The following is a 23,513-nucleotide window of genomic DNA, read 5'->3' on the forward strand; positions in this document are numbered from 1 at the left end:
TTCTGGACAGCCACTGCAGATGGTGAGAGAAATAAGAAGGAAATCCTTTCAGTCCTTCTCCTAAAAAGGTAAAGGTTTTAGGCCAGAAGGAAAATGGAAAAAATCTCACCCTAGAGAGCGGGTCAACACCTCCTGACATCCCTCCTCAAACATTTTTTAGAAGGACTGCATGGCTGATTTATTAATTGATTTATATTTAGGGATTCTCAGAGGCAAAGACCATATTCTTTTCATCTTTGTAGCCTCAAGTCCTAGCACCACACATGAACCCTGCTGTCCAGTTGATCTTGACTTAATGGCGCCCGTCCAAGGGTTTTCCAAGGCTGTAAGCCTGGATATAAGCAGACTGCCTTACCTTTCTCCTGCAGAGCAGTTGGCAATTCGAACTGCCAACTTTGTTAGCAGAGCAAGATATAAAGCACTATGCCACCAGGGCTCCGTGGCAGGGAATCACTCAATAAATATTTGCTGAAAAACTTAGCAAAATACACAAACAAAACCCAAATCCATTGCTGACCAGACAATTCCTATTCATGGTTACCCCATATATTACAGAGCAGAACAGCTCCATGGGGTGTTGTCGGCATTAGAAGCAAGGACATTGAAGCTGAAGCTTCATTTCACTTACCTTGGACACGTCATCACAAGGCAGCAATCATCAGGGAAGGACATCAGGTTTGCTAAAGCAGGTCAGAAAAAAGAGATCTTCAGTGACATGGATCGGCACAGTGGCTACAACCATGAGCTTAAACATAGCAACAATTGTGAGGATGGTGCAAGACATGGTTACATTTCCTCCTGCCATGTGTACAGTCAATAGGAGTTGGAGCTGACTCGAGAGCACCTAACAGCAACGATCTTTATGGAAACAAACTGCATGATGCTTTCATTCCTAGCATCACTGCATGAGCTAGAACTGCTAAACTTTTGGATAGTGATTGTTGTTCTTAGGTTCCACTGAGTTGACTCTGACTCACAGATACCCTAATGTATAACAGATCAAAACCTGGTCTGATCTCGTGTCATCCTGTGCCAGGCCGAAACCCTGCAGCTGCAGTCACTATGTCTGTCCATCTCTTCAAGCTTCTTCTTTTCCTTCTTTGACTCTCCACCTTTCTAAGCATGATGACCCATCCCAAGGACTAACCCCCTTCTGACAATAAGCCCAAAGGTCACGAGACAAATTTCCACCATCCTTGCCTCTAAGGAGCACCCTCGCTGCACTTTATCCAAGACAGGCTTTCGTTGGTTTTTTTTTATAAGTTTTTAGTGTGTGTGTGTGTGTGTGTGTGTACTGTCAAATAGGATCTGACTGGTACAGGAGGAGATTGCCCCCCCTTCTCCAGCAGAGCATCTGGTGGATTTGAGCCACACATCTCTGGGATTTCAGTGCAGCTTATTGCCACTAGGCCACCAGAGCTCCCTGACAGATTGTTTGTGTTTGTTTGGGGGATTTGTTTTGGGGGGGGTACTTACAGGCCATGGTATAGTCAATACTCTTCACCAATACTATAATTCAAAGGCATGGATTCTTAACCAATAAGTTCTTAACCTCCTGCAAGCCCACTCCACGTAAACCCACCAGAATCAGCTTAAATTCATAACTATGCATGAATTTGCCATCCACCATTATCCTTTTATTACAAAACATGAAAAGCAGGGAAAGATTATATTGATGACACTTCACATCTCCATTCTCTCCATCCATCTTTTCTACCTGTTCTTTGATTTCCTGAAGGCTTCCTGACTTACTTTTCATCCATGCTTTTGCTTCCTTCCTTCTCGGTCTTGCACTCAGTTCTCAGCCAGGTGAATTACTTCTCACCCACATCTTCACCTCCTTCATACCTTTATCTTTCTGTCACATCCACCCTGAAAACTCCTCCTTAAATATACTCCATAGTCTTCTCCCTTGGATGCTGCTATTGGACTTCTAAATACACATAGAAAAGACACACACACACACACACACACAGTCACAGAACCTTATGGATTGGTTGTTGGTGGTGGTGATGTTAGGTGCTGTCAAATCGAGTACAATTCATAACAACCTATGAACAAAAGATCTGAACCCTGTTCTATCCTGCATCAGACTCACACTTCCTGACACACAAGAGCTCATTGCAGCCACTCTACAGCAGCATTGTCACTGAAGAAGCTTCTAAACCAGATGGACAGAGGTATGAAAGTATCAGTGAGAAGCTGTCAGATAGCCTGCACATGGGGCAACACCGATCTGTTAATGGTGGGCCTGGCAGTCCAGACCTGGCAAGGCATTACAAACCTAGTTGCTTACTACCCAGCTGCTTTCCCAGTCACCACCTTCAAGGAAAAAACACCAGGCCATACAAGATATACCACCAGCCAACACATATGTGGGAACAGGAGACAATATTTCCATTTGATAAGATCACTGCTCTGTAATGCCTAACGTGCAAAAAGACAGTGGTGTGCTGCTTTGAGTACAGCTGTCAAACCAGTAACAAGTACAACAAACACATAAAATGCATTCCAAATACATTTCCTTGTAAGCTCCTTCATAGATGACCTCTGCTTAATTATTGGTGCACGGGGTTAACATTAAATTCCTGCTATCATGAAAAGTTAACTATAACTTCAGTAAACAAGACAAAACTTAACAGAACATGCTGTCTGGGACTTATTAGTCCTCTCTTAACAACATGCTAAAGCTTCATCATTCTTGTCTCCAAAGAGCACTCAGGCAGGAGGGTGGCTGTACTCTCTCCAAGACATATCTTTTTGTCCTCTTGGCTGTCCATGGACTGTTCAGTTCTCTTCTCCAATATGACAGCTCAAAGGTGTCGATTTTTTTCTGGCATCCTTATTCATTGTCCAACTTTCAGATGCATAGCTAGTAATCAGAAGAACTATGGCCTGAATCAGACATATCTTAGTCCTCAAACTGACATCATTATTCCTCAATAATTTGGAAAGGTCCCTAACTGCATACTTTCCCTATGCAATGTGTCTCCTTATTTCCTTATTGCTGGTACCCAGGGTGTTAATTGTGGATCCAAGCAAGATGAAGCTGTTGACAGCATCAGTCTCCTCTTCATCCATCATGATGTTGCCTATCAATCCAGGGGTAAAAATCTTTGTTTTCTTGACATTGAGATGCAATCCATATTAAAGCTGCATGCCTTGATCTTCTGCAACAAGTAATTCAAGTCCTCCTCAGTCTCAGCAAACAAGGTTGGGTCATGTGTATAATACAGGTTGATGAGTCTCCCTCCAATTCTGATACCACATTCCTCTTCACAGAGTCCAGATTCTCGAATAATTTGCTCAACATACAGATTGAAAAGATATATAGAGTATATAACCTTGACACACTCCCTTCTCAATGTTAAACCACGTAGTGTTCCGCTGCTCTGTTTGCACAACAGCATCCTGATCCACGTATAAGTTCTGCATGAGCACAATAAAGTGCTCCAGGATTCCCATTCTTTTCATTGTCAGCCACAACTTCTTATGATCCACAAAGTCAAATACCTTTGCATAGTCAATAAAACACAAACATTCTTCTGATATTCCTTATTTTCAGCCAGGATACATCTGACATCAGCAATGATATCAATGATTGTCAAAACACTAAAACTTCCTGCACTTTGACATTACTCATCCATCTCCACCCATCAGCTCATTTTTGTATTTCTCTCAGAGATCTCTGAGAACCCTCTCCACTCTCCTCAAGTCCTCTACTCAAACCTCTTGCCTCCCAGAATCAGTGGAGCTTTCAGGGAAGATGGACCCCAGGAGCCTTCCCAATTCTATGAACTATCAATAACCCCACTCCTGCTCTTCTTTTCTACTTCTGTGTAAGGAGTCCACCCAGTTACAACTCCTCTGAGAACTTGTTCCATCATTTATAGCCTTTCAACCCTCATTCTGATAGCTCCTCTCTTCAGCCTGGAAGCCCAACAGACCTCTATGACTTAAAACCCTCCCTTCATCCTAGACCTCTTTCGGCTTCCACTCTCTCTCTCTTGTCTTCATAGTCTTCATTTCACAAATGAGTAAATCACATTTGTACTCCATCTCCTATTCACTCCTCCATACTCTATCATCTGCCTTTCTCCCAACCACTACATTACAATGGTTCTGACGAAGGTCTCCAAGCAAGTAATGAATGACAAAACTCATGGACACATGTCAGCCTTCATCATGCTCTACCTCCCTGATGTCTTCCACTTGCCTATCATTCCCTTCATCTTAGAAGACTCTCTCCCTGTCGTGGGCTTAACTGACACGAGAGAAGATTTCAGGGTCTCCTTCTACCTCTTTGTGAAATTCTCTGTTTTCTCATTTACTGGATCATCCTTTTCTGCTGCTCTTTTAAATTTTGCACAAAAGCTAGGTCGCACACCATCAAAGCAGAAACCTGGCTGGTCTTACTTACTACCATGCCCCAGTGCTTAGTACACCTCCATTCACGTGGGCCCTTCATGAGATGTTCTGCATCAAAATCAAGAATACTCAATATAGTGAAAAGTGCTCTGTTTCTGTCTTCAAACAGAACCGACAGCCCAGTGTGGCTAATTTCCTCCAGCTTCTCCTTTGCATTTACCATCATTACCTACGGTCCAGTCGCTGTGAGCGGTACTTCAAGTACGAGGAACATACGTGATGCCTCATCCCTCACCTCCTTCCTTTTGTGCAAGCTATTATGCAAGTCTTCCTTTGAAGACATGCTTCTAAGTCCTAATCATCTTACACGAGTTCCTTTAATGCTCACAATAAATTAGGTACTAATTTTTATAGGTGAAGAAACTGAGGAACAAAGCAGATCAGTAACTTGCCGCGCTCAAACAACTATTATGTGACAAGACCAGCATTTCACCTCCCAACCTAGTTCCAGAGTCAGTGAGCACCGACACTAGACTGTGGACTCGCTAACTGCTGCTTTTCTTTACTTCTGATTACCAATTGTTTTCTTTCCCATTTTCTTCTGTATATTCTTTCCACACTTTATCATTTTTTGATTATACATGCTGTCTGCGTCTTCATAATTTTTATTTGCTAGGACCTCATCGTTTCCCTCTATACAATTGTTTAGCTGAAGATCTTGTTAACTGCATGATTCTCTGGGTGTTTCCAATTTCTGTTGTCCAAGAACAAGCTGATTGGCCCTAGGCCACCTTTTCATGCCAAACTGTGTCATCTGCTTGGGCCACCCTATGGATCGGCAGTCCTTCAGTTACAAGTAGAAGGAGCCCTGGTGGCACAGGGGTTAGAGCACTCAGCTGTCAAGCCTTGGGAGAAAGTGCTTGGAGGCCCAGGTGTTCCTTGGAAATCTCCCTGTGTCTTGACTTTCACCAGTGTTAAGGAGCTTCCTAGGGCAGGCCCCTGAGGACACACTCCACTCCTGGTAATTCTTTCTTTCTTGCGGTTTCTGAGGTCCAACCCCTACTCATTTCCCCCCTTTTTGGGGTTTTTCCCAGAATGAAATTTCCTCAAAAGTTCATGTTCACAGACAGACAAAAAACTGATCCAGAGACAGACTAAATGTCTATTTAGCTAGTGTCTATCAGCTTCAACTTATTAGGAAAGGGAAACTTATTGACTAGAGGAGAGTACTGAAAAGATCTGGGGGTGGCCTGCTGGAGAAAATTCTGCTGTGGAGGGGAGCAATTATTTCATTACACTAACACAAACAAACCCCATTATGTGGTAAAGTTAAGAATTACACAGGCTGATGGAAAATGCTAACAATACACAACCCTTGGTTTAAGTGGGGGAACCAGCACTTTCCTGATCTGTACTTATTTATGAAAGCAGAGCTAAAAACAATAATAAAAATGGTCAATTTGCATTCATTCTAGGGGAAACTGGAAAAACAAGTCTAATAGGAATTCAGCTTGTTTAGTAAAAGTGTAGCCATTTGGGGACTTTATAGGACTTACCATACACTCCACTTTCATTCTGAGTGACATTAAACGTGCTACATTGCTGTAAATGTTCATTAAACCTAATAAAATTCAATAATAATTTTTTTAAAAAGTGCTACACTGATCAGGTTTTCCTTGTGTGTGTATGGATATTATATCACTCATGACATTGTATTTCAGGATGGATCTAGCAATGGGATTGTTTTTGCTTGAATGTGACACCATTTTTCCTCACTTTTTCATGCCCTGCATAGTAGATCGTATGACTGTCTGATTAAAAATAGTTCATGCCAATACATCTCAGCTCACCACAGGAATCCCAGAATACTTTATTTACTTATGCAAAACTTAGACCAGGAAGGAGTTGTACGAACAGAGCAAGGAAATATTGCATGGTTTAAAATCAAGAAAAGAGGGAGCTCTGGTGGCCTAGTGGCAAAAAGCTGCACTGCAATCCCAGAGGTACACGGTTCAAATCCACCAGATGCTCTGCTGGAGAAGAAAGGGCAATCTCCTCCTGTACCTGTCAGATCCCATTTGATGGTACACATACAAAAAATAATAAAATTGAATTAAATTAAAATCAAGAAAGGAGTGTGTCAAGATCTCCTGTCTCCATAGTTTTTTTCCAATCCATATGCAGAGTAGATCATTCAGGAGACTGGGCTCTATGAAGAAGTGACATCAGGAAGAGAGAAAGATTCATCAGCAACCTGTGTTACTCAGATGACACACTTTGTTCGCCAAAAGGTGACTTGAAGCATTTGATGAAGAAGTTCAAGAACTGCGGTCTTCAACATAGATTGTATTTCAACATCAAGAAAACCAAGATTCTTACCACTGGGCTATCGGTAGCATCATGATAGAGAAGAGATTGAGACTGTTAACAATTTCATCTTGTTTGAGTCCACAAGCAACACTTTTGGCACCAGTAGTCAGGAATCAAGAGACAAATTACTTTGGGAAAGTCTGCTATCAGGGACCTCTCAAGAGTGCCAAGAAGCAACAATGTCAATCTAGAGACTAAGGTGAGTCTGGTCTAGGCCATGGTCTTCACAATTATTTGTTATGCATCTGAGAGATGGACAATGACTAAGGATGATAGAATAAGAATTGATGCCTTTGAGTTGTAGTGCTAGAGAAAAGTCTTGAACATACCACAGACCGCCAAGAGAACAAACACATCTGTCCTTGAGAGGGTGAAACCAAGTTACTCCTTAAAGGCAAGGATTGCCAAGCTCCCTCCCATATACTTTGGGCATGTTTCCAGGAGGGACCAGTCCTTGGAGAAGAACATTGTGTTTGGAAGGGTAGAAGGTCAATGCAGGAAAGGAAGACCCTGGACGATATGGATTGACTGTGGCAATGGGGGCAAGTGTGTCAGCAACAGTGAGATCAGCTCAAGATAAAGCAGAATTCAGAGCTACTGTTCATAGGGTCACTATAAGTGGTAGTCAACTCAAGGGCACATAGCAACAACACATTGATCAGGGGTGTGATAAGACTAAGGGGTGCTGTTTCTCACCCTAATCCTTTTACTACTATTTACCTTTTATCAAATCAAGGTGAATTATTACATAGTTCCCACATTATATCATTACATACGCATATTTTAGGGGGTAGAATTCAATTTATAACACCTAATAATCAGCCGTGACAATGGGCACAGTGTTAAATCTGGCAAAAAGTGGACACAAAGGCTTCCTTCAACAGGGACTATAAGTGAAGTGTCTTTCCTTAAAAGGAGCTGTGGTGCGGAAGGCCTCATGATTGAGGTCTGCAGTAATTTAGACCAATGATTGTTAAATATTTTTATCAGAGATTTTCTGAGAATCAAATAAAAGCTATGGCACTTACTTCCCTTCCCCAGGGAGAAGGAGGGGAAGAGTGAGAATCACTCATGTAGAAAACTTCACATTAAATTTCAGTGTATTCATGGATTTCAGGAACCATTGTGAAACACCCCCACATCGTCCCACCACCACCACAAGTCTAAAGGCTATCCACAGACTTCCTTAAAGACAGGCTAGATTCTGTTCACCTTGTATCTCCAATGTACAGCACTGAACCTGGTCCATTAGCACAGAGAGAGAAAGCTGGGAATGGAGACAGGTTTGAGGAAAAGAAATCAACTCAATGAGTGAGTCTAGGGCAGATATGATTTACAAATGGCATTCTGAGCACAAAACTGAAGAAAGGTAGGCCTAGAGTGACTGCCAATTAGAGGTGAAGATTTGTCTTTAGGTGCTGAGAGATGCCAGCCAAAGCTGCAGTCAGAGCCCAAAGTCCATTAGCTCTCATTTGCATTCACTGAGCAGTTTTGAAGCTCTCTCAACGTCACTATTTCATTTAATAGTCAAAATAGTCCTATGAAGTAGGAAGGGCAGGATGACTTGCTTTTACAGATAAGGAAGTAGAAATAGTGCAAAGATGACTAGAACCCAGAGGTGCTGATTCCTAATACAAAGCTTTCTTAATTCCTAAGAAAGTAAGCAGGGAGTTCTTGTGGCCTAATGATAAGGAGTTGTGCTGCCAACCCAAAGGAGGGTGGTTCGAATCCACCCACTATTCATGGGAGAAAGATGGCAGTATTATACCAGTGAAAATCCATTCGTGGGTCAACTATGGGTCAATTCTGACTGTACATAACAAGAAAGAAAAGTATTCTTTCTCTGCAAAGAGAGCATAGATAAATATCCGATGGTGTTAGGTGTTGTCGAGTTGAGTGTGACTCATGGTTACCCTATGAACAACCAATCTGAATCCTGCTCTGTCCTGTTCATTCTTACAATCTTTGACTCAATCAAGCACACAGCTTCAGTCACTGTGTCAATCCATCTCATTGGGGGTCTTCCTCTCCTTCATTGACCATCTTTCCAAGCATGGTATCCCTTTTTAACGAACAGCATCAATTAGTCCGTTTGGAGAGTAAGAAGTTGAAAGAAGAGTAATTTACTTGGTGATAATTAAAACTCACATCTATCACTAGGCAAGGCTGTAAATCTTTAAGGGAAAAGACAGCCTGCCTTTGCCTACAGTGGCTAGTGGATTTGAACTGCCCACCTTTCAGTTAGCAGGCTGACATGCTACACACGACATCTCTGGGACTCCTTCAAAGTATTGTACAGAGTGTGGGTCATAATTTTACAGTAGAATTTCTCTAGGAACGTTGCTAACTATTCCTGTACATGGGAGATATTTAATAAACAGAACACCTTATTATGCTTATATGAAATCTATCCAAAGAAGACAAAGATTCTTACCACTGAACCAACTGGCAGCAATAGTATGGATGGTGAAGAGATTGAGATTGTTAACCGCTTTAGTTTGCTTGGCTCCACAGTCAACACTCTTGGCACTAGCAGCCAGGAAATTAAAAGATGCACTGCAATGGGAAAGTCTGCTATTAGAAACCTCTCTAAATACTGAAGAACAATGGTGTCACTCTGGAGACTAAGGTGTGCCTAATACAGACCATGGTATTCGCAATCACTTGCTATGCATCAGAGAGCTGGACAATGATTAGGGAGGATAGAAGAAGAATTGATGCCTTTGAGCTGTGATGTTTGAGAAGAGTATTGACTATACCATGGACTGCTAAGAGAATGAGCAGGTTTGTCCTGGAGAGGGTTAAACCATGCTGCTACTTGGAGGCAAAGACTCTGAGGCTTCATCTGACATAGTTTGGACATGTTGCAAGGAGAGACCAGTCCTTGGAGAAGGACATCAAGCTAGGGAAGGTGAAGGGACAGCGCAGGAAGGGAAGACCCTCTATGAGGTGGACTGATTCAATGACTGGGGCAATCAGGGTGGGTGTGTCGGAGACAGTGAGATTGGCACAGGACAGAGAAGGGTTTAGGGCTGTTGTACATAGGGTCACTATGAGTTGCATGTGACTCAATGGCACATAACAAGAAGAATATACATAGATCAAGAAGCTGTTGTCTGAACAGAACAAGGGAATAATGAATGGTTTAAAATCAGGAAAGATGTGCGTCAGGGCTGCATTCTCTCTCTTTACCTATTTAACCTGTATGCTGAACGAACCATTAGAGAAGCTGGACTTTTTGGAAAAAAGTGTGGCATCAGGATAGGAGGAAGACTCATTAAAAGCCTACAGTATGGAGATGGCACAAGCTTGTTTGCAGAAAGTGAGGAGGACCTCAGGCACTTGCTGCAGAAGATCAAGGACTGCAGCCTTCAATATGGATTACATCTCCACATCAAGAAAACAAAAATACCACCAGACCAATAGACAACATCATGATAAATGGGGGAAAGATTAAAACTGTAAATGATTCCATGTTATTTGGGCCCATAGTCAATCCTTTGGCACCAGGAGTCAGGAGACCATGAGATGTATAGCACTGGAAAAGGCTGCAGTCAGGGCCTTCGCCAAAGCCCTGATGAGTAATGGTGTTAAGGAGTGCCTGATTCAAACCACAGTCTTTCCCATCACCTGCTATGCCTCTGAGAGCTGGATAATGAATAAGGATAACAATAGAAGAATTGATGCCTTTGAGTTACGGTGTTGGAGTACTGAACATCCCATATAGTGTGTCAAAAAAACAAAGTAAGTCTTGGAAAAAGTGCAACCAGTGCGTTTCTTGGAGGCAAAGATGGTGAAGTTTCATCTCACATAATTTGGAAACATATTTTGTTAGAAGAGGTTATTCTTTGGAAAGGGATATCACGCTTGGAAAGGAGAAGAAGACCCTCAAAGAGATGGATTGATACAGAAATGGACTCAAACGTGTCAAGGCTAATAAGGATAGAGCAGGATAGGACAGAGTTCAAATCTGTTGTTCATAGGGTCCAACTATGAGTGGTACTGCACTCAATGACACTTAACAACAATTAACACTGTTAACTGGCAAACTTCAACGCCACACTTTTCAACCCACACTGTCACCAGCACTCACGTGTTTTCAAAATGGACCTCTCTGCCTCCCTGAACTCCAGCATGAGCTCATACAAGGAAAAGACCCACAGGCGTGGACAGATAAGCCTTCCCAAAGATCTTTATGCAAAACTTTTAATTCTGGAAAGAAAAGTTTGTCAAGGTTGTCAGGAAGAGGAGAGAAAAATCATTGAAGACTCCAATGAGGACAATGGGTTTTATGTGAGTTTTAAGGTGAGGCTGTGTGCTTAGCAAAGAAACCCGAGAGGCTGACGAGTCCAGATCTGTGAGCAGGGGCGGGCCAAGCGCAGGAGGGGGCTGTCTGAGTCAGGCTTGAGCAAGCGGGACAGGAAGGGCAGGGCGTGGGCCACCAGAGGCCGCAGCTCCCCGCAGACGCCACACACCCGCTGCTCCAAGCCACAGCCACTGCGCTCTGGTCCGCTGCGACATGGTAAGCCTAACTTTTGATTGTTCTTCCTCTACTCTGGAAAGGAAAAAAGAGAGAAAACAACCAACGCCTGCTTTCCATCAGGCTTTATCTGGGATTTATCTGCGGTCGTGGCAGGAGACAGGAGGGGGTGGGACAGAATTGGGGAAGAAGGACTGGAAAGAAGTAGCCCTAAAATTATACCTGTAATGACAGGCTGAGTGTGGAAATTGGCAGTTCTTTCTGTTTTCCAGTAGCGATAAGGTCTAGGGCTGGGGAAGTGGAAGTGCAGTGCCGTCCTGTGACAGTTACCCTGTGACCTGCACTGAGTCTCCCAGGCAGGGGGTGAAGGCCCCACCCTGTTCCTGGTGGCCTGGTCTGCAGGGAGCTGCGCTAACTCTAAGGCCTTAGCTCACATTAGAGGTTCGAATCTACTAGCGGCTCTGAGAGAGAACGAATGGAAATCTCATTCTGTAGTGGTTTTACAGCCTCAGAATCTGATGGAGGCTCACTGGTAGGAAAGGAGTTTGAATTAAGAGGGTGCCTCCCCCTCATCTGGAATGGGGCGGGTTGCTACAATTTCCTGGCTATGCTGGAATCCAGTGTCTCCCGCTACAATTCCTCTGGTTACAGGCCTGAAAGTCTGTGAGAATAGTTTACTTAGGAGTGTTGGGACTTCTGGGGTGTCACGAGTAATTCTAGTGAACCAGACAGTACTGGGAATGTTCAAGTCCTGAGGGAAAAGCAGTTTCAATAAGCAACCATAGCGGAAGACAAAAAAGAGCCTGAAACTAAACGGGGATTAGAGACAGGAATGTGGGAGGAGCCGGCCCAGCCCTGCTGCCTCCTTTCTTTCCCTCTCACTCCACCATCTTTTCAGGCCCACGCTCTTCGACTGCTTACTTTTCCCCTTGCGGCTCCTTCCATCTCCACGTTCAAACCTTCTAAATCCTACACCCCCCACCCCCAATTAATCCACCTACAAAATCTATTCCTGCTGCCTCACTTGAGTGAAGGAGTCACCAAACTGTGGCTCTAAGGCCAGGAGCTAAGAACCGTTTTCACCTTTTTTAATTGGGGAGGGGGGTGGGTTAAGGGGAGAGGAAAGAGACACACAGAGATAGAACATTTTGTGACACATGAAAATTATAGGAAATTTGAACTTAAGTTTCCATAAAGTTTGACTTAAGCACAGCCACGCCCAATCATGTAAGCACTGACTGCTTTAAAGTTGCTAGGTGATACAAACTGTTCACTACTAATCTAAAGGTTGATGGTTTGAAACTATCACATGGTACCAGGAAGAAAGGTCTGATAGCCTGCTTCCATTAAGATCACAAGTAAGAAATGTCAGGAGCAGTTATATAAGGTCAAGGTTGGAATTAACGCAGTGTAAGTCTCTTACTGGATGATTGCTTTCCTCCTATAATAGAGTTAAAAACCTTGGATCACGAAGTCTAAAATATCAGCTCTCTGGCGCTTTACCAAAAGAACTTGTCAATCCATTAATGTGTCAGTCTGCCCCCCCAACACACACACACACACACACACACACACACACACACACACACACACTTTCTCCACTTCTCCTTTCCGTACAAAAGGGAACCTTCATTTCACGGTACCGCGAAAAAACAGATCCAGCACTTACCAGACTGAAAAACTAGACTGCTGGTGGACCCAAGTAACAACAGTTGTCTCTTTGTAAAGTGTGTTGAAAAGACATCTGGAGAGGGGAGGGGGAAATTTATTTTTGCTTTCCTTCGATGCAGAGTGTTTGACATGTATTTTTAAATTATTTCACTGTATCCAGTCGTTAGGTTGTTTTTTCCTTCCTATAAAGGTTCCCACAGATTGGACTCTGAGGAATCCTATAGACTGACGTGTCCAGAGTTCTGGACTGGGGGTCTGGGGTTTCTCCCTTTCCTCCGCTGCTCCATCTGAGGCAAATCTGTCACTTCTTTAAGCTTCCTCAGGAACCATCTCCAAAGTCCCCTGGAACTCTACATAGTATACAGTAGCAATTCAGTTACTGGATAATTGCCTTCCTTTCTTTTTCTCTGAGGCATTGAAAGAGAAAAAGGGTGTGGCAGGAAAAGTGTCCCAGAACGTCTGCAGTTATTGCTCTGAGCCACCAGGGGGAGCCAAAGAGCTGGCCACGCCTGAGTCCTCCGCCCCGCCCTGACGTGAAAGGCAGGCTCCTTGAAGGAATTTCCTTGGTGAATTCTGGGAGGAAAGCATAGGATTTGACCCTCCTGCTCCTTCTGATGCAGCCACAGCAGCTCACGAGACACTGAGAACTCCCTCAAACTCTCACTGCCATGGAGTCATTTGAGACTCATAGCAACTATCAGGGTTTTTGAGGAGGTAAATCTTCACCAGAGTAAACTACCCATCCTCTGCCCAGTTACCACCTGGTGGAGTCGAACCGCTAGAGTCACGCTGTATTGTGTCTAGCAGGTACGGACTACACCACCAGCACTTCTAGGGAGCTCCCTGTTGTGTAGTGTGGAGTCAGAATCAACTAATAGGTGACCTTCCAGAGGGTTTTCAGAGGCAGTAAATCACAAAGAAGGAGATTGCTCATCTTTCTCCCATGGAGCAGCTAGGGGATTCGAATCACGTGCCGTAGAGTTAGCAGCACAACGTCTTACCACTAAGCCATACGAACCTAAAGGAACCTTCCGGGTTTGCCATCACCTCCAGAGGCTCCACATCAGAGGCAATATTAGTGGCCCTAGAAATGGAAGGAAGGGAGCTCTGGTGGACCTAGTCTGTCAGGTTTTAGATTAACCCCAAAGCCACGCCTCCTGGTGCTTCGAATACACCAGCCCCTTCTCCAGAGAAAGACTGACAATGTCCTCATATGATTTGCAGCCTTGAAAACCTGCTAGAGGGTGAGCTGCGAGTCGGTTCTGACCAAACAGCAGGGGTGTGAGAGAAGTGGAGAGCAAAGGCTGAGGATTTTAGAAAAGGGTCTTGAGGCCTGGATTCTAAAGCACAGGCCGCCATGAGGATTTTCTTCTCATGCCCATTTCCTCAAGTGCAGGATTAATGGTTGATCATTTTCAAGTGTGAAAGTCACTTTTTGAACATCAAAAAAAGTGGTCTGATTTATCTTCTACAAACACAAATACCTAAGTGTTTGGTTTCCTTTGAGAAAGTGCATGAATCCTGGGAATTCAGTATTTCTTTTAAAAGAACAGGGAGCTCTGGTGGTAAGATGTTGTGATACCAAGGCAAAGGCAGGCAGGCAGGCAGCTCAAAGGCATCACTACACCTGGGTTAAGGAGGCACAATCTCCTCTCTGGCAATTTGCAGCCCCTGAAAATCCCCTGGAGGGTCAGCCAGGTGTCAGTGCTGGCTCCACAGCAAATTAGTTTGTGTTTTTTCAAGAATGAGCAGTTCATTCATCACACTCTGCACACATTGGGAAACAGGATAGTATTTAATCTGTAGGCAATGCATAATATGCATATGAATTTTTTAGAAAATAGAATTATACATATATGTATCCAAACATCTTAAATATTCATAAACCCTGCCATTGCAACTATCATCTCGGAAATTCACTATTCTGCTTTCCAATATATCCCTCATGTTCCAGATTTGCCTGTATTTCAACTGGAATAAATTGTGAGGAGGGATGAAAAGGAAATCCATATACAGAAAGTGTCTCTCTGTGGCTATCCTAGGCCTCCCAATCTCCTAAAAAATGACCCTGCATTTTAGGAAATTAAACCAGAAAGATATGACAAGTCTCTGGAGTGTTCTCTAGGGTCCAGTGTCTGACATCTTGTCCTCGTCTGAGCTCTCAATTTTCTCCCCACAGGCAAAAGTCACTAGCCCCACGGAGACCGAGCGGTGCATTGAGTCCCTGATTGCCGTGTTCCAGAGGTACGCTGGACAGGATGGAAACAGCCTTACCCTCTCCAAAACGGAGTTCCTGAAATTCATGAATACAGAACTGGCTGCCTTCACAAAGGTATTGATCCTAACCCTGACCCCCAAACAATCCATGTAGGAAACCAAGCCCTGACAGAAGGTTTTGGGATGAGGAGCCCGCAGCTCTCATCACATTCCAAGAAGAATGGCACCTGTTTGCCTCTGGGGCTCCCCTCACTCCTCTTACCTCCTCTACTCTGTGTGGTCCTCAAGCTTCAGGCTGAGCTCTGATAACTAGAAAGAGGTCTTTTCTTTGAAGTAGGATATGTTTTAAAAGATCAAAATGTGCTAACTGCATGATACAGATGATGGTGATTTGTTTTTTCCATGTAGGGAGAGAAGAATAAGAAATGGCAATTTGTGTAACAGGGTAGTTTTCTTCTTCTTCTTTTTATTTTTTTGTAACAGGTTAGTTTTCTAATTGTATTTCTCCAATTGAAAGGTTCTAGTACAGCCTTGTCCGATAGAACTTTCTGTGGTGATGGAAGTGTTCTATATCTGCACCATCTAATGTAGTTACTGAACACTTGGAAATATGTCTAATGTGACTGAAGAGCTGAATGTTTAATATCCATTAATTTAAATATAAGTAGCTACATGTTACCAACAGTTATAAAATGCTGGGAGGTAAGGATTGAAGAATGAGTTTGTTTCAGTGAGGAGCTATGTTCTTATCCTGACATAAATGATTCTACTTTTACACTTTTTTTTTTATTGGAGTTCAGGGCAATACTGGAAGAAGTATTACACTATTTTACTAAGTTAAATAATCACATTTACCCCAGAAGGAATCCTAGACTATTGTTGTTAATGTACCATCAAGTCAGAACTAACTCATAGCTGACCCTCTGGTGGGTTTTCAGGGGCAGAAAACTACGTGGGAGGGAGATTGCCTATCTTTCTCCCACAGAGCAGTTTGTGGATTTGAACCACGTGCCTTTAGGTTGGCATAAGCCACAATCCTGGACTAAGAGCTAGAAAATATGGGTACGAGTCCCAGGCCTACCCTTTGGGGAAGTCACTTTACCTTTTTCAGTCTATTTCTGTGTCTGAAATATGGAAATATTAATAGCCTCTTCCATATACCTTAAACTCTTATGATAATAAAGCTTGAAAACACTTTAGAAAGTATATTATTATTATTACTACTACTACTACTAACATTATTATCTTTGCAGAATCAGAAGGACCCTGGTGTCCTTGACCGCATGATGAAGAAACTGGACCTCAACGCTGATGGGAAGCTAGATTTCCAAGAATTTCTTAATCTTATTGGGGGCATTGCTCTGGCCTGCCATGACTCTTTCATGAAACATGTTCACTAGCAAACCTGAAGCACCATTGAAACTGGCCAACAAGCTCAGCTCCTTCCCTCCAAGACCCCCCACCCCATGACTGTAGACTCCTCACAGCCCACACACACCCTGATCTAGCCCACCCACCACCCCATGCAGGCCACCCCTTCTGGGACTAATAAACATTCTGTTTTTTTTAAAAAAAACAAACACTGGAGCATCAATAAATCTGTGCAAGGGAGGGATAAGAAATACAAACATGGATAGAAGCAGTTATCAGAAGCTGCTTAGTAAATATTGTTGTTTATTGTCAAGTTGAAACCAACCCACAGCTGGCCCTCCAGTGGGTTTTCAGAGGCAGATAATCACACGAGAAGAGATTGTCCATCCTTCTCCTGCAGAGCAGCTAGTGGCTGCATGCCTTGGGTGCACAAATGACCATGACTAATGGTCCAATCACTTTCTAAATTACTGACACTGATGGAAGAGGTATCACTTACTTCCATTACTCACTGTCTGTTCAGCCACTTTCGTGGGTTCTGAGGGTATAGTCAGCAAAGACCTTGCCTTCACTGAGCTCACTTTTCAGTGGGAAGCAGAAAACAATGACTGAAAGAGCAAGCAGATCATAAGGAATTTCAGGTCCTGGTACATTCTGTCAAGAAAGAGACAGTATGTTGCAAATTGACAGAAGCTGGGGAGGCCATCATTCTAAAAAGATTTGTTTGTGCTAAGATCTGGAGAAAGAAAAGACAAAACATGAAAAGATGCAGGAGAATATTCCAGAATAGGAAACAGAGCAAGTGAGGGGAAAGGAGATGGGATGTGTGAGGAACTGGAAGGAAGCTAGAGCTAATGATGTCAATTTCTTTATAATTGAGTGTGAGTTTCTTTCTTTTTTATGTTTGGCTGAGGTGTATTAACATTGTTGTTGGTATATACAGTCAAGTCATCTGCAACTCAGAGACCCTTTGTACAACAGGCCTAAACCCTGCTCTATCCTGTGCCAACCTCACTGTCTCTGACACACCTACTCCCATTAACCCAGTCACTGAATCAATCCCTCCACCCTCCCGAGCATGACACCCCTCTCCAAGGACTAGTCCCTCCTTGAAACATGTCCAAAGTATGTCAGACAAAGCTTCAGAATCCTTGTCTCCAACAAGCAGTGTGGTTTCACTCTCTCCAGGACAAACCTGTTTGTTCTCTTAGCACTCCATGGTATATTCAAGACTCTTAAACACCACAGCTCAAAGGCATCAATTCTCCTTCTATCCTCCCTAGTCACTGTCCAGCTTTCTGATGCATAGCAAGTGATTGCAAAGACCATGGCCTGTATCAGGCGCACCTTAGTCTCCAGACTGACATTGTTGCTCTTCAGTACTTTGGAAAGGTCTCAAAGCAGACTATACCATTGCAATTTGTCTTTTAATTTCTTGACTGCTGGTGCCAAGAGTGTTGATTTTGGAGCCAATCAAACTAAAACTATTTACAATCTCAATCTCTTCACCATCTATTAAGATGCTACCAATTGGCCCAGTGGTGAGAATCTTTAGCACAGAGAAAAAGCGGTATATTTTATGAGGATTTCTGATTCCTTAGAAGGAGCTCTAGCGGGTAAGAAGTGAGGCTCTCATTCCAAAGGCATATGGTTCAAATCCACAGGCTGCTCTACGGGAGAAAAATGGGCAAATTCCTCCTTCCTGTGTGCTTTTCAGCCTCTAAAAACCCACTGGAGGGTTAGCTGTGAGTCAGTTCCAGCTCAATGGAAATTAGTTGAGCTTAGGAATCTTTGTGAGTTTTAACTTCTTAGTATAGATTCATCTGGATCACCATTTCTTCGTTCATAAATTCAGTGGAAGAGATCATGTCCTTAATGCAGTTCTTTCTGATTTTAACATTCCAGAATGAAAGGTCAATGTCTCAGAGGAGGAAATACTACATTTCTCAAGAATGATGGGTGAAGGGGGATCTGCAGTCAGGGAAATTATCCATATTATCTCCTTAGCAGATGCATCTTATAGTTTAAAAAGAAGTGTCATTTTCCCAAAGTACACTGAGCCAGAAAAGAGAAAAGTATTACATACCCCAGAGTTAGCAGTCCATTTGCTATTCTACAAAAAAACCCAGTTTTAAGACACCAAGCTCAAGTACCACTCTGAGAAGGGGACATTTTGCTGAGGAGACCTGAAGGGAAACCAAAATCATCAAGAGATTCAGAACCATTTGAAGAAATTTCTTTGTTCTGTGGACTCAAGTTTTTTGGGGAAAGATCTACCAAGTACCAAAGTTCTACCAGAACTGCAAGTCAACAGGCCTCTACGAACTCCCTCCTATGCAATATGCAAATTAAGAAAAAATAAACCAAAGCTCAGGAGGAGGGGCTGACTCAGAGAGGAGCCCATGAGCTCAGTGAGAGTGTGCTGTGTTTAAGGTTCCACTAGGAGAGTCTCTTGGCGATAATATCCTGTGGACATCCAATTTGAATCTGGAGATAAGACCCCAATGGAGAAGTACATGCAGCAGAGAGAAAAAAAGAGGCTGAGGGATGTGCCCATGACTTTGAGGCAGTCATGTAAGTAAGAGGAAGAAAATTCAGCAAGGGAGAACAAAGAACTCATTCTCAAAGAAAACCACAACAAACCCCCACCCCAAGTGCTGAAGAGCAAGATGTCAGTTTGAAGACTAAAGAGAACCCGATTCAAGTTATAGTCTTTTCAATCACTTGCTTATGCATCTGAAAGTTGGACATGGAAGAACGGTGACAGAAGAAAAAAATTATGCCTTTGAGCTGTGGTATTGGACAAGAGTGTTGAATATCCATGGACTTCCAAAAGAACAAATAGTTATGTCTTGGAGAAAGTGCAGCCAGGGTGCTCCTTGGAGTCAAAGATGGTGAAGTTATGTCTCACATACTTTGGGCATGTTGTTAGGCACAGGTCCTTAGAAAAGCATATTATGCTTGGTAAGGTGGAGAGGGCCAGCAAAGGAGGACCCTCAATAAGATGGATTGACACAGTGACTCTAACGGCAGGCTCGAGCGTGTTAGAAATGAAGAGAGCACAGAAGAGGATAGGGTCCATTATTCACAGGTTTGCTATGAGTTGTAGTCAACTCCACAGCACCTAAGAGCAACCTAGCCGCACTATATATCAGAGTGGATCTGCTCCCTTGGGTTTCCAGGGCTATACAACTTTATGGAAATAGCTTGTGTCTCCTTTAGAACAGGTGGAGGGTCCAAACCACAGACTTTTCAGCTAGTGGCCTAGTGTTTTAACACTGAGTCAATAGGACTCCAAGGAGATCAAAGAGTGGAGTCAAAGAACAGGATTAAGGCAAGGCTGGTAAACCACATCAAATCATTCCTGTGTGTTCCTGTGCAAAACTGCGTTGCTATTCCTGGCACAATCCTAGGGATCTCATCCACATTTTTTTTACCTACTTCATTTCCTATTAGAAGCCAATAACCACATGTTGTCTCCCCAACCCAGTTCTAACTCTTGAGCGTTGAAGTTAAATCTTAATCCTGTAAATAGTCTTTGATTCTTTCTCCATATGCAAATATTACAATCTTTTACTCATTCATTTCTTAAATATTTACTCACCATGTGTATGGCACTGTCTTGTGTATTAGAAACAGAGGGATCAACTTAAAGTCAGAGAAGCTTGAAATCTCAGATAATTCTTACACTAAACAGAAGTTACCATCTTTCCAAGCCCCTACCTAGCCTGCTTCTCCTCCACTGCTCCCATCTCAGGACATCCCCATTATTATCTTGCCCAGAAATGTGGAACTCAGCCTTCCCCTCATTGCCTGCAACCGGTCAAGTCCCCAAGTCCAGTTCTTTCCCCAAGCATCCTTTGAGTCATCCAGGTCATCACCACATCCCATCTGGAAACCTCCAGCCCTCCTCCTGTGAGGCTGTCCCCCTCTGGCCCTTTCCTTCTTCGTCTCATCACATGCACCCTCTCAATTCCAGTCACACTGAACATTTTCAGCTCCCTCAATACACTGAGCTTCTCTCACTGCCCGGGCTCCCTCTGGCTGAAGCACAGTCCCACCTTCACCACCTGCATCATTCCCACACTTCACTTCTGGGTACAGATGTTTCCTCTAGGAAACCTTGCTTAGTTCCATAGTGGAGATGGACATCCCTCCTCTGTGCTGACCTGCCCCACACCGCTCCTGGGAGAGCACTCACTCTAACTGACTAAATGGGTAAAGACTGTCTGTCGTGTTTACTATTGTTCTCTCTATTCCTTCTAACATTATAGAATGTCTGGCACAGCATAGAGACCACAAGGCTACACTGCTATTCCAAAGGTTTGCAGTTCAAATGCACCAGCTGCTCTGCAGGGAGAAAGATGTGTAGTCTCTTCCTGTGGGATAAAACTACTGATGAAAAGCAAATGACAGGCCTGATGACATTCAAGAATGTGACTACAAAAAGGAGGATCAATGGAGGCTTGCTGAAGTATCCAGTGCTGCTATAACAGGATACCAGAAGTAGGTGGCTTTAGCAAACAAAGTCATTTTCTCACCGTTTCACTCGCTCACTGCTGCTCTGACTCACAGTGACCTTCCAGTGGGTTTCTGAGGCTGTGAATCACAATAGGAGACTGCCCATCTTTCTCCCTTGAACCACAGGTATTGGAGTTAAAAGTTACAATCTGCATTTTGGGGAAACACAATTAAATCCTCACCAGGAGGCATCTTGGAGTCTCTAAGCTGTAAAGCAGAACTCTGCCCACTGACAGTGACCATAGTGCTGAGTAAGGACGCTCAGGAGGAACAGAGATGTGAGATGAACAGGAAGAAAGTGAATGGATGCCTTCCCTAGCCACACATCCTACCTCTTTCCCTTCACATGACCAGTTTCAAAGGAGATTCTGTTTCCTGCCTTTATTTTCTCATCTATCTTTGTGGTGGTGGGGGGGGAAATCTTCCCACCCCCAAGTGGTTTTGTTACAGGAAGGAGTCCTGTAGACTGGACTTTGAGAAATTCTTCTCTATGTTTATTCCCTGATAACTTTCTTCAAACTCATAGCCTCAATCTATTTGCTAATGACTTACAAATATAGGTCCCCAACCTAAATTTCTCTGTAGAAGTCCAAACTCATCTAGAAAATTAGCATATCTTTCTTGATGTCCCATATCTAGAATTCTTCTTCTTGTAAAAATATGAAATTCAATGTCAATTATTTAAGAGAAAAATAGAAATGTATTTCTTCTAGATCTGAACTCCAGCTGCACCCTTTCCAAAACATATCTATTTGTTCTTTTGACCATCCATAGGATGTTCAGTGCTCTTCTCCAATACCACAACTCAAAGGCATCAATTCTTCTGTCATCCTTATTCATTATCCAGCTCTCAGATGCATAACAAGTGAACGGAAAGACCATGGCCTGAATTAGACACACCATAGTCCTCTAACTGATATCATTACTCCTCAGTAATTTGGAGAGGTGCTTAACTGCAGATTTTAACAGTGCTATGAAAACTCTATGTACAATGGTGTCTCTCTGGAGACTAAGGTGCGTCTGATACAGGCCATAGTCTTCGCAATTACTTGTTATGCAGCAGAGAGTTGGACAATGACCAAGGAGGATAGAAGGAGAATTGATGCCTTTGAGCTGTGGTGCTGGAGAAGAGTATTGAGAATACCATGGACTGCTAGGAAAACAGATTTGTCCTGGAAAGTGTTAAACCGGGTGGCTCCTTGGAGGCAAGGATTCTGAGGCTCCGTCTAACATACTTTGGACATGTTGTGAGGAGAGACAGGTCCTTGGAGAAGGACATCATGCTTGGGAGGGTGGAGGGACAGCGCAGGAGAGGAAGGCCCTCTATGAGGTGGATTGATTCAGTGACCAGGATAATTGGGATGGGAGTGTCAGAGACAGTGCGACTGGCACAGGACAGAGCGGAGTTTAGGGCTGTTGTACACAGGGTCGCTATGAGTTGCAAGCGACTCGACGGCACATAACAACAACAACAACATGTGGCTACAGATGCTGCCCTGGACGTGCTCACCAAGTTGTGTCAAGAAATCTGGAGAACAACCACTTAGCCAATATAGAGATCTATATTTGTTCCCATCCCAAAGAAGGGTGACCCAACAGAGTGTAGAAACTATAGAACAATATCATTGATTGCACATGCAAGCAAGATTCTACTGAAGATTATCCAAAAAAAGACTGGAACAGCACATCAGCAGAGAACTGCTAGAAGTACAGGCTGAGTTTAGAAGGGGTCGTGGTACTAGGGATATTGTAGCTACTATTAGATGGATCTTAGCTGAAAGCAGGGAATACCAGAAGAATGTCTATCAGTGTTTCATTGATTATACAAAGGTATTTGACTGTGTGGATCATAACAAACTGTGGCAGACTCTGAGAAGAATAGGAATCCCAGAACACTTGATTGTGCTAATGTGAAACCTATACTTGGACCAAGAAGCAGTCATCAGAACAGAGCAGGAAAACATTGCATGGTTCAAAATTGAGAAGGGTGTACGCCAGGGATGTGTCTTATCTTCATACCTTTTCAACCTGTATGAAAAACATATTATCCGAGAGGCTGGGCTTTATGAGGAGAAGTGTGGCATCAGAATTGGCGGAAGATCTACCAACAATCTGAGTTATGCAGATGACACAACCTTACTTGCTGAAACTGAGGAAGACAACAAGCGCTTGCTGCAGTCTGTGGAATCGTCAACACTCTTCTCCAACACCACAATTCAAAGGCAAATTCAAATACAAATTCTTCTGCCATCCTTATTTGTTGCCTGGTTCTTAAATGCATAGCAAGTGATTGAAAAGACTTTGGCCTAAATCAAACATACTTGAGCTTCAAACTAACATCACTGCTCCTCAGTAATTTGGAAAGATCTCTGACTGCAGGCTTTCCCAGTGTAGTATGTCTCTTGATCTCCTGACTGCTGGCATCAAGTATATTGACTGCAGATCCAAGCAATATGAAGTCATGGACAGTCTCAATCTTTTCTACATCTCCCATGATATTGCCTATGGGTGAAGT

General features: G+C 43.3%; 1 protein-coding gene across 1 annotated transcript; it reads left to right on the forward strand.

Annotated features, from left to right (window-relative positions):
• The first annotated feature begins 10,030 nt into the window (after nucleotides 1-10,030).
• On the forward strand, nucleotides 10,031-16,506 carry S100A11 (S100 calcium binding protein A11). Its single transcript, XM_006900141.1, has 3 exons — nucleotides 10,031-10,060; nucleotides 15,069-15,221; nucleotides 16,360-16,506. The coding sequence occupies exons 1-3, from the start codon at nucleotides 10,031-10,033 to the stop codon at nucleotides 16,504-16,506; spliced, it is 330 nt and encodes a 109-aa protein (XP_006900203.1).
• Nucleotides 16,507-23,513: the final 7,007 nt, after the last annotated feature.

This window comes from Elephantulus edwardii, unplaced genomic scaffold, assembly GCF_000299155.1.
Source record: "Elephantulus edwardii isolate Elephantulus edwardi_28Jun2011 unplaced genomic scaffold, EleEdw1.0 scaffold00273, whole genome shotgun sequence".
NCBI lineage: Eukaryota > Metazoa > Chordata > Mammalia > Macroscelidea > Macroscelididae > Elephantulus > Elephantulus edwardii.

Excerpts from the sequence above, each read along its gene's own strand:
- S100A11 (XM_006900141.1), top strand. The coding sequence starts at position 10,031 with ATGGAGATGGCACAAGCTTGTTTGCAGAAA. Across the intron at positions 10,061-15,068 it reads CACAAGCTTGTTTGCAGAAA|GCAAAAGTCACTAGCCCCAC; the intron begins GTGAGGAGGACC and ends TTCTCCCCACAG. Across the intron at positions 15,222-16,359 it reads AACTGGCTGCCTTCACAAAG|AATCAGAAGGACCCTGGTGT; the intron begins GTATTGATCCTA and ends TTATCTTTGCAG.